The 11,037-nt window shown below is 43.2% G+C and overlaps 2 protein-coding genes across 2 annotated transcripts; both read left to right on the forward strand.

Moving 5' to 3' along the window:
- The first annotated feature begins 2,318 nt into the window (after positions 1-2,318).
- On the forward strand, positions 2,319-5,458 carry agtr2 (angiotensin II receptor, type 2). The gene is made up of 2 exons (XM_068714350.1): positions 2,319-2,541; positions 3,137-5,458. Exon 2 carries the CDS (start codon positions 3,203-3,205, stop codon positions 4,469-4,471), a length of 1,269 nt encoding a protein of 422 aa, XP_068570451.1. The 5' UTR covers positions 2,319-2,541; positions 3,137-3,202; the 3' UTR covers positions 4,472-5,458.
- A 2,424-nt stretch (positions 5,459-7,882) lies between these two features.
- Positions 7,883-10,938, forward strand: LOC137875274 (SH2 domain-containing protein 1A-like). The gene is made up of 3 exons (XM_068714352.1): positions 7,883-8,347; positions 8,682-8,745; positions 10,294-10,938. The coding sequence occupies exons 1-3, from the start codon at positions 8,211-8,213 to the stop codon at positions 10,558-10,560; spliced, it is 468 nt and encodes a 155-aa protein (XP_068570453.1). The 5' UTR covers positions 7,883-8,210; the 3' UTR covers positions 10,561-10,938.
- The last annotated feature ends 99 nt before the right edge of the window (positions 10,939-11,037 follow it).

An 11,037-nucleotide genomic window follows, 5' to 3' on the forward strand; every position in this document is an offset into this window, starting at 1 on the left:
GACACACACAAACCACTGGTTTCCAACTATGTACCTGTCAGATACAATGGTGAAAAAATTCAATCAATGAACCATTCATCCATAAATAAGCCAGTCCCATTGTCCCTTGAGTATTAGACGATCTTATTGGAGAGGTGTGGATGTGACTTTTTTTTTTTTCTCCTCCTTACCGGCATTTCCCACTCTGCTATAACTTCTCTCAACAGCTGTTGCAAGAGTCTTTTTCCTCTTCTTTGTGTTTTTTGGCGGATGGCCAAACCAACTTTTAGTTGCATATTGCTACCTACTGCGCCAAATAATGTAGAAATAGAATAGGAAGTAAATAAAAATGAAACAAAACAAAAACAATATTCTCTTAAACAACCTGGTGTTTATCAAGAACGTTTTAACCCCTCTCACAAGTAATCAAGCATGACATTTAGCCAACGTGACATAGATGTGTTTCTAGTCTAGTGTTTGGTAACCCTATGTCTAATATCCTTGTTTGTATTTGGAAATGAGATTGTTATTATAGTGATTTATGGATGGGTTATACATATGATCTCTTTTGCCCAATGACTGCATTATTTTACTAGCTCTATGCCCTAGATTATAATCAGTTTAAATAAAAGCAGTAATAAGCCTCTAACCATAGCCTATAAACCATAAATGCAGTTTTCCACTTGCCAAGAAGTGATTCCAGCTCTTATTGTGTCACTGAAAGATTATATAGGCCTCAGAATTACTTGATTGTGTTCATAAGGGTTGTATTTGACAGTTTATAGCCTATCCAACTTCTTTTACATGTTGAAATACCTTAAACGGGGCAATAACGTGGGTAAAATGCAGTTATCCACATGTCAAAAAGGGATTACAGCTCCTACCTTGTCAATATACCTACAAATCTCTTGAGTGGAACCATAATGTAGCAGAAAATAATACAGTACAGTGCTTCAGTAAATGCACTTAGTTACTTTCCACAACTAGATTACAGAGGACCTGAGGGGAGGCAGACACATTCTGTTGTTTTTGTCTGTAATCTTCTATTTCTGTTGGCCAGCATGACACCATCAATTTCAGTTTTTAGTTGGCTTTGGCTTCTCTGTGTGTGCATGTATGCGAAGAACAACTGTGCATACCCAGCATGCCAGTGGAAGCACAGCGCATTAGGAAGTTTCCGTTTTGCAAAGCCTAACCATCACATTTGAACAATTCGTCCCATACAGCGAATTCCAAATTTGTCATATCCTGCAAGAAGGTCTTCATTTGTGGCCTTCCAAATGTGCTGCTTTCTGTCCCGCCTTCATCCGTCATCCTCACCGCCAGCTTTCCCACGGCTATTAGAACATGTCAGATCCTGATAGATACTAAATGGAGCAGAGTGCACACACACACACACACACACACACACACACACACACACACACACACACACATAAACACACACCTAAACACGCATGTAAACAGAGGCGAGCACATTGCGTTGATGCGTGCATGCCAGGCTGAGATTAAGTACATTCAGTTGCACAACTACTGAAGCAAAAGTGCCCACGTACACGTGTAAATGCACGTGCACGGACAGGATGAGACACGCGCTCACACCGTTGATCAAAGGAGCTGTGATGTAATCAGTCTCAGAGCTTTGCGAGCATCCCTCATTAACTTTTACCAGAGGCTCTAATGAAAAACCACTGGAGGGAATCTCCGTTTTCTCTCCCCCCCCCCCTCGCTTTCCTTCTCATCTCCTTGTTCACTCCCTGCAGTATCTGCTCGTCCTCCTCCTCATTCATCTTCCACACTGTGCCTCCCCTCTCTCCCTCTACCCCAGTGGCTGGCTCGACTTCCGCTGAGACAGAGTAAATATTTCCCATGGCTTATCTGACCGCTGACAGGACGAATATGACACAAAGTGCGAGGCTCCGCTAATTAACACGCGGCCTCCGTTCCTCGGGTCAGAGGTCCCAGCGGGGACAGCTGTGGCTTTAAGTTTGACACCTCAAACACACTGGTGTCTGAATAGTTACGGTCAGGTATGACTCATGGTTTTGTGTCTGCAGTCACTGAAGACGCAGCTATTACTCAACCACACATCTTGACTTGATTTTCTTAGTTTTGGCCTTTTCTGGTAGAGACTCTGGGAGGGAGGGAAAAAAGGAGGGATCGAATGAAATATTCAGAGAGAAAGAGAGAGAGCATGTTGGTCTTATTCTCTTTGTCTTTGCAGGCTGGCTTGTGTCCAGGTAAAGTCCAGCCTCTTGGTTATGATGAAGGTGGGACGTGTAAGCGACTGCCCTGTTGTGCAATCATCATGAGGCTCTTGGGGGCTATAAGACCCCGAACTTCATCTGGTTTCTCAGAGCCTTCAGTCTGATTTCTCCACACACACACACACACACGCAGACTCACACACACAAACACAGAGGCATGATATGGTCTGGGGTACTCAGTTGTGCAGATTTCTCTTCGAGGGGTCAGAGGAGCAATTGTCAAGATATGGACTTTAGCCAAAAGAAGCATTGAAAACCACTGGACTGCTTTGACTGGAGGCTCAATCCCTCACAGGTAAGATGACTTCTTTAAATAGATAGAAATCACATACTGAATCTGCTTTTATTTGTTAATATCTCATTTTAAATTAAATGAATCCTTGTCTTAAAGTTTCTTTCAATAATTCAACTGTCTTAACATAATGACGAGTTATTGTTATTGAAAAATAGTTACTTGAAGATGTAATTTCACTTATCTAACTGATTGCCTGCTTTACATTAAATTAGTTGTGGTTTCTGTTATTAATAATGCACTCCGCTGGTGCACCGGACCATAATAGGATCAGTTTCAATGAATTAAGATTCCTGTGAATCCATTAAATCTAAAATTAAGTTGACACTTTTTCATTAATGGCCCAAAAAACGTATTTCAGTCATTAATATAAAATAGATGTTTCTGAGGGTCCGCTGTAGCAGCCAGATTATTATACCCCCTTCATATGTATTTCATTACTGCCCAACCTCAAGAATGGTGTAATGTATTTTTGCTGTGATTAGTTATCAAGTAGGACAGCTAATAAACACTGCGGCCAACTAAACATTACTGTGTTCTACTGTGTCCATAAAAGGCAGCCAAAGTTTGAATGTCCTCTGTTTTGTTTTATTTCCAGCTGACCTTGGAAATCTGAAAGGGGGGAAGTGAAATTGGGTGACGCAAGGGTACATCCAGTCACATAATGGCAATCCCAAGTGACCTCTCGCTTTTCAACTCCACCTTCTCCCCCTATTCAATGACAGAGACCTTTCTGAATACCTCTCTAGCCCCCTCTGCTCCCCACTGCCCAGACTGGCCTCCTGTGCCCATGACCACGGTCATCCCCGCCATCTACAGCATTATCTGCGTGCTGGGAACCGTAGCCAACGCCCTGGCAGTGTGGGTGTTGGCCCATGCCAGTGCCTCGAGGAGAACTGTGGCTAACACTTTCATGCTGAACCTGTGCGTGTCCGACCTGCTGTTCCTGCTGTCCCTCCCGCTGTGGGCTGTCTACTACTCCCAGGGCTACAACTGGCCCTTTGACCGGGTCGCCTGCAAAGTCTGCGGAGCGCTCCACAACCTCAACCTCTACGCGTCTATCTTCTTCATCACGTGCATGAGCATGGACCGTTACCTGGCCATTGTGCGTCCGCTCCGCTCCCAGAGCGCACGATACCCCAAGCGCGCCCGGCTCACGTGCATCCTGGTGTGGGTGCTGGCATGCGCTTGCTCGGCCCCCACCTTTTATCTGAGGGACACTTACTACCTGGAGGGGCTTGGCGTGGAGGCCTGTGCAATTTTATATCCCGATCATACCTGGTACCTCACCCTGGTCTGGATGAAGATTGCTCTGGCCTTCCTGCTGCCACTGTTTGTCACCTCTTGTTGTTACTCTGCTATCGGTCGACACTTGCTGGCTGATACAGGGTTGGTAAGAATGCAGACTCCATTGCACCCCCCCAGCATGCCCTCTTTTAAATCACTGGAGTCCAAGGAGAGCTGCAGTAAACCAGAGAGACCTCCGACCCCCTGTGTGTGCCCCGGCTCCAGCGGGGGCAGGCCCCTGGAGGGCAGGGGGCTTGAGCGGGTGTTGTGGACAGTAGCTGCTGTGGTCCTGGCCTTCTTCATCTGCTGGTTCCCCTTCCACTGCGTGACCTTCTTGGGAGTGCTAAAGAGCTGCGGCTGGGTGGACAGCTGCGGGGTAAACTGGACCATTGACACCCTCACACCGCTGACCCTCTGCTTGGGATTCTCAAACTCAGCCATCAACCCGGTGCTCTACTGCTTCATTGGCAACCATTTTCGGGGCCGTCTCGGGGGCCTCTGCAAGGGCCTGTGGGCTTGCCTGAAGGCCCACAGGGAAGATCACAGCCAGAAGAGGGGCTCCTTCAGCACCAGGCTGAGCTCCTTCTCTCGAAAACTTAGTGACCTGAAAGATCTGGCGATTGTGGAGCCCTCCGGTCCTAACTAACCAGGCCCCTGGAGGGCAGGCTTTCCCTTCCCTCCACTGGCTTCACACTCCAGAGTGACGCCAATGTCATGTGACTGCTGAACTCCATACTAAGCATGGATGCGTGAGATGGAGCTGTAACTATGACTGACTGAATCAAATTCCAGCAGAGCTTAACGCTTGCTCTACAAAGACAGAAATAAAGTTATTACAAAAGATAAAGCTGAGAGGTTTAAAGTTTTGAGGCTGGCAGCCAAACGGTGTAAGAAACTGAAGTTGAACATTTCAGCCAATAAGTTGAAAAATAACACTGTACACAACCCGCTCAGCACCAAACAGACACACAGACACAGTTAGCGGTGAGCTGGTGAACATAGTGGAGCATTTAAAAATAAGAATCAGTTATTGTAGGTTTAAGGTTGCAGGAAAAGAAACCTGTAGGGAGTAAGTTATAGCTGCTCTGCTAAGCTAGGCTAATGATGTTGTAGCAAGACTAGTTCAGCTGCTCTTACTTTTTCTTTCTTTGTAAAACTTGGATTTAGCTTCAGCCTCATTTATATGGTATGATAAAGTTCATCACAGAGATGATAGATTTTTTACATGAAAATAGGTAGGAAAGAGTTCATTTAGCCTTTCATAAGGCTAGCTGTGGCTAATCTCAACAGCTATTTCAAACTCAGTTTTGTAGTTTTGCAAACTATGATACACTTCTGTGGCATTCCAATATTTAATATGGTATCTCCATTTTGACTGAATGTTTTATTTTGGCTTTGTAGGTCAGAACATTATGAAATAGAGATGTATAGGGATAATTATTAACCAGTCATAACAATTCTACATTTATTGTTCCTTTTTGGGACCAATGCATTATATGTGTAATCATAAAACTTGTAACATTTTTATTGTATTATTCTGTAAAGACAGTTTAGGAAAATGGAAATTACTGCATTTCTTTGACTATCCATGAGAATAAGAAATAAAGTGAACAATATTTCCTTAAAAAAGCCACATCATTGTTTGATTTCTGTTCTTTTACTAAAATGGGAGATTGTCGGATTCATTTCAATCCAATGCCACACAAACGGCGATTTTGTGAAACTGATTCCATCAATGATTTTTTTCTTTTCCTTTTCACAATCACCCTCCAACAGCTGTGAGTCCAGAGCTGCCCCCAGCTGGGAATGAGAATGCTGGGATTACAGTCGGCCGGGCAGATGGACAGTCAGTCTTCCCTCTTTTTCTCCCCTCCCAGAATGCCTCACATGGATTCCGTAACATATCAAGGCCAGATATCATAATCTCATACTAATGTCCATATATGATGCATTCCAGTCTGGCCGGTTGAGTTGGTTCGAGGGAGCAGCCAGCTAATCAATGATTTATCTCTGTCCGCTATTTGTGTCCAGTATAGATCCACTGCATTCTGCGTTGACCCTGGCCTGCCTCTCTGTGAGCCCAGAGCCAAGGGAGTGTTGTTTCATTTTGTTTTGCACTGCTGAAGACTGTGGGACTATTATACACTAGAATTTTGAGTGGTAAATGCTAGGAATGTTTTCGTTCAAGTCTAAATGGTGACGTATTCTTGCATTTTTCTACTCTAGACTAACTAAAATAGCCTGAATATTTGTACACATTAATAAGCCACCACAAAGGAAGACAAGGCATCCAGTCTGTACTTCAGTCTACTTGCATCATTCCTCAATCATCTTGCAAGGTTTCCACTGGATGGCGGTAAAGTGCTGTGAAAGCAATGAATAAGCTGCCACTGGCTGCTTACCCAGACAGAGCCCCCAAGTCCCACCACTCATGATCTTTCTGAGCCAAGGGAAAGATGGCTCTGACACAGACTGATGACTCATGTAGGATACTGTTCTGAATGTATAAAAACAGAAGGCTGCATTTAAAGAGTGCTACTAGCTCATAGAATGCACTGAATGTTACAATCATACAGTTTGTCTTTCTGACGGATCCTTGGCAGGAGCATCTGGTGGACTGAAGGACTCCATGTAGTCGTGAACATGGTGTGAATGAAGAGCATCACAGCCAAGACTAATACACATCTCAACACGGCTGATGAGCTTACAACACCAGACGCCGCGCTATCATCTTGAGAACGGCTGCAAATATTCAATATTTTAATCACCATCTTTAATTTGACACAACAGAACTTTTTTCCCACTGACAGGACAGATTGCAGGATGAGTTTGTCGCAGCGCCACAGTATGTTGCTGCACACGGCTTCGTTAGCTAATGCCTCGCTGTTGTACAGAGCAGGTGTGAGTGTCCTTAACACACGTCTTAAAGAAGACAGATCAGTGACATGTGACTGAGAACATGTGCTGCAACAGTGTGGATGTGTGATGTAAGCTGAGAAGTATGGGGAACTTGTTTAAACAGCAGGTTCAAGCTTTTTGCTCGGCTGCCGTAAAACATCCTAGCTCTGACGTGATTTAAATTTAACATGTCGACATTTAACAAAACGATTAGGCCCCGGAGTTAATCTTTCTCTTATTTTGTATAAAAGAAGAACTACTGATCATTTCTTTTTATAAATTTGGTCAGTTGTTTTAAGGAACCAAATACGATCACTCAAGCGTTGTATCATTTTCAGGTACTTCTTCTACTCCACAACATCTCAGAGGTAAACTTTGTATTCTACTACATCTACGTATGTGACAGCTGGGGCACAGTGACCAGTAACTTTTCAGATTAAGATTGTACATAAAACATGTTATAAACTTATAAAATACAATGCATTGTTAAAAATGAAACCACTGGTTCTTCAGCTTTTTGACCTCTTACAAAGAAGCAATGTCTTTTCATGTTTTAGATGTTCCACTTGAATAACAGTTTTTACCAACAAAAAAACAAGATTAGAAAAAAAGGATATTTATATCAGTCAATATATCACATATTACACACATGGGCCATTTTACTGTATGAATACTTTTCCTACATTGAGTACTTTTAATTAGGATGTTGAATGCAGGACTTATACGTGTAATGGAGTATTTTTACATGTGTTAGTGCTTGTACTTACTGTAGATAAAGGATCTGAGTACTTGTTCCTCTGCAGTTTTGTGAAGTAAAGCGTACTGAGGTGAAAACAGAAAACAGCAAACTTCTTTTAAAAGAAAACAAAGCGAGGCCTCTAGATGAATTAGCTGGAAACAGTAGAAGTCACTGCATAAGCACAATTTACGTTTTCCTGTGTGCAAAAATTGATATTGGTTTTTTTTTGTAATCCCTCTCTTGTGCTTTCTATTGTTGTGGAAATATTCAGTTACAATCTTTGAAGTTATTTCCTGTCAAAAAATACAACCATTTCCTGAGAGATACACAAACCCACATTGTACGCGTGTGCTGGTGTGCACGCTTGTGTGTGTGTGTGTGTGTGTGTGTGTGTGTGTGTGTGTGTGTGTGTGTGTGTGTTGTAGTGGAAGAGGAAGGCTGAGCAACAAGACATAAAAGGTTAGAGAGGTTAGAGAGAGCTGCTATCAGTCTGGGTAAGAAAAGCGGAAAATCAGAACGCTGGCTTGCCAAAGCTCAGGCTCCCAAACGGACATTTGAAACAGCAAGAACCAAATATCAAATGAGAGGCTGGACAGCTGCCTTACCTGTGTTCCCAGTCTAGAGTATTCACAGAAAAGACCAAAGGGCTCGCCTGCAGTGAAAAATTGAAGGCGCATGAGAAAGAGAGAGGAGAAAGGAGAGGAGGCACTTGGAGCAGAACAAAAAGTAGAAGTGGAGAGGAGCCGCGATGGAGAACCTGCCTGTCTACCACGGACCCATCGGCAAGGAGGAGGGGGAGAGGCGGCTGGCCCAGGACGGGCGGGACGGGTGCTACCTAGTCCGCAACAGTGACTCCGTGCCGGGCGTCTACTGCCTGTGTGTGCTGTGAGTACAAAAAAACAGATTGTGAAGTATCTCTGCTTCTTCACCGAGACCTCAGTAATCACATCGACACACAATCCTATTTTCTGCTATTATAGGGAGTATTGATCGCCTCACATCTGAGAAAATAAAAACACAAAGGCATAAAAAAGGCATAAACTGAAGTATTAGCTGAAACCCCCAAAAATATGGTGGCCTTTTATTAAGTGTGACATGTGAGTCTCGAAGGAGCAATAATGATGATAATAATCATGACTGCTGGGGGCAAATATGTATTTCATTAAACTGAAAGATGAGCCAAGGGTGAAAGCTGTTTCTGTTGTGTTTGCGTGTGCAGGTACAGCGGCTTCGTCTACACATACAGGCTCCACAAGGACGACGCAGGCTCGTGGGCTGCTGAAGTGAGACATTTTTATCATTGCATTCCTCTTGCTCTCATTGTTTGCAGACTTCTTTGCACACCCTAAAAACTTCACAGGAGCAGCAAAACAGCTGCACATCCACCTCACTTTGGCTCGTGTTGATTAGTTCTAGAGGTTGTTTTGGTGACAGCCTAATTTAGCAAGCTATGAATTTGAGGCAAACATGATTTTTGTTTCCTCTTCTTTCTTTTCTCCAAGAACGACAGCACTGAGAAATGGGTTCTTTTCCTTTCGCAATAACACCCTGTGATGTATACCCCCCTCCCCCAACACCACCAAATTTAAGACTCCACAGCATCAGCATATACTCCAGAGATGGGAAACGTAGAATTGCATTTGACAGCATTTCTGATGGGATATGTAATGGAGCACTGAGGGTTGGCAAACACACAGAGATGTGAACGTATGGAGACATCTGAAGTCTGTGTCTCTCGCTGACAACTAAAGCTTGATGCTGTTGTAACTACATTTGGCCCTCGCTCCTTTTTTACCGACAGCGTCAAGTCAACAGACGGGGGGGAGAGGACTCGAAATCAAACGAATCTCACTACAAGCTAGATAACAGTTTACATTATTCATGTGCAATATCAATCACTTTAATGAAATATTCCGGGGAACAGAGGTAACACTTGTGGCCAGAGACGGAAACATCCAAAGTGCTCCGCCGTGGAGACGGCTCTCTACGTTTGATTGAGCGATTTCCAAATGGATTAAAAATAATCTTTTTTTTTTTTTTTCACCATTACAGAATGATTGATTGCACAGGATGAAAACAAACAATGTGTTATATTTTAAGTCCTTACTTAACTGAATTATAACACAAATACTACTAATGCTTCATAGTTTGTTGCTGTTACACTGACAGCTGTAGTTGTCTCAACGTTTATGAGGGTTATTGCAGTGAAAAATGATCTGAGAGATCCTTGATGAAGTTTCACTAAAGCTAAATGCAGAAAGTCACACTGAATTGCTGTTGCACTGGAAGATGAATTCTAAACAACTTATTTTGATCTTTTAAAATCGTTTTCTTCAGTCACGAGTAAAGTGATACTGTTGGGACACTATACGCATCTTGAATGTCACACATAAATCTGAAAATAAATGCTTTTTGTTGTCCAACAAAACATAAAAAAAGCCCAGGGGAGTGAATACTTTCAGAGAGAATGAATCCTAATTTAGATTTTAAACCCCTCAAGTATAGATTTTATTCTTCTACCGTAGTTTTTCAGAGCAATTACAGATTCAATTTCTTGTGCATCATCTTATTTATTGATACCTTTTATTGCCTTAAATGCGAGCTCAGTGTGGATCAGTGGTCCAGATATATGAAAATATAATTGGTGTGATTCCCTGCCCACAAATGCACTCAAGTTCCTGCCGCCGCTTTCAGCATATCTGATGTCTTTTATAAGGTGGATCTGTGAGAGCTCATTTCAAGCTGGTCCCCGTCCCGTCCTCTTCATTTCCCCGTGGGGATTTAATGTGGAGATGAAGACGGAGAAGCTGAATTCTCCTCTTGTGTTTCAGACCACTCCTGGTGTGCAGAAACGATATTTCCGGCAAATCAGGAACTTGATAGCAGCTTTCCAGAAGCCGGGACAAGGAATTGCCATGCCTCTGCTCTACCCTGTCACAGCTCAGACACGGGCACAAACACACACAGAGGCACAGGCGCCCGGTAATAGCCCGCCACCGACACACGGCAGCCCCAACGCCTACCTCCAGCAGCGGCCGCCTCGCGCTGCTAAGGGACACAAAAACACAAACAAGGAGGTGCGGCAAGCTTTTGGTTAGGAGTAAACCCTAAGCTCACTATTGACCTAATTATCAACACTCTTTGCATGATGTTGACTGTTGCATTTTCCAGGCTGTGCATGAAGTAAATGTCTTTCTTCTTCTTCCAATTAATCAGCTCCTGTTAGTTAAATTTAGTCATTTAGGCTCTAGCTGTGACTCAGATCTCAGCATCCTTCCAGCATCTCTTTTTTTTTTCTTTTTTTTCCCCCTTCTGCATATGCGGCACAGAAAGAGCCTCATAACTTTCAAGGGAGTGATGTAAAATATTCAAGTGCTGAAACATTAATATCCATCACTGCATACGTAAGCTGACAACAAATACTGTGCTCTGTTTTGTTAATGCAATTCAGTTGTGTGAATGGCAAAGAAAATAAATGATATTGGTTTGAAATAAACTCTTTTAAATGAGGTCACGCATATACAGCCACACACACACCAGAGCCTCCGCCTGACACACAATGTGGAACAAAAATT

This window comes from Cebidichthys violaceus, unplaced genomic scaffold (genome assembly GCF_023349555.1).
Source record: "Cebidichthys violaceus isolate CVI_PGR_0920_01 unplaced genomic scaffold, fCebVio1.0.p SCAF_2, whole genome shotgun sequence".
NCBI classification, from domain to species: Eukaryota; Metazoa; Chordata; class Actinopteri; order Perciformes; family Stichaeidae; genus Cebidichthys; species Cebidichthys violaceus.

Coding starts and splice junctions, on each gene's coding strand:
- LOC137875274 (XM_068714352.1), top strand. CDS start 8,211: ATGGAGAACCTGCCTGTCTACCACGGACCCATCGGCAAGGAGGAGGGG. Junction 8,348..8,681: donor GTCTACTGCCTGTGTGTGCT/GTGAGTACAAAA, acceptor TTGCGTGTGCAG/GTACAGCGGCTTCGTCTACA. Junction 8,746..10,293: donor CAGGCTCGTGGGCTGCTGAA/GTGAGACATTTT, acceptor CTTGTGTTTCAG/ACCACTCCTGGTGTGCAGAA.
- agtr2 (XM_068714350.1), top strand. CDS start 3,203: ATGGCAATCCCAAGTGACCTCTCGCTTTTCAACTCCACCTTCTCCCCC.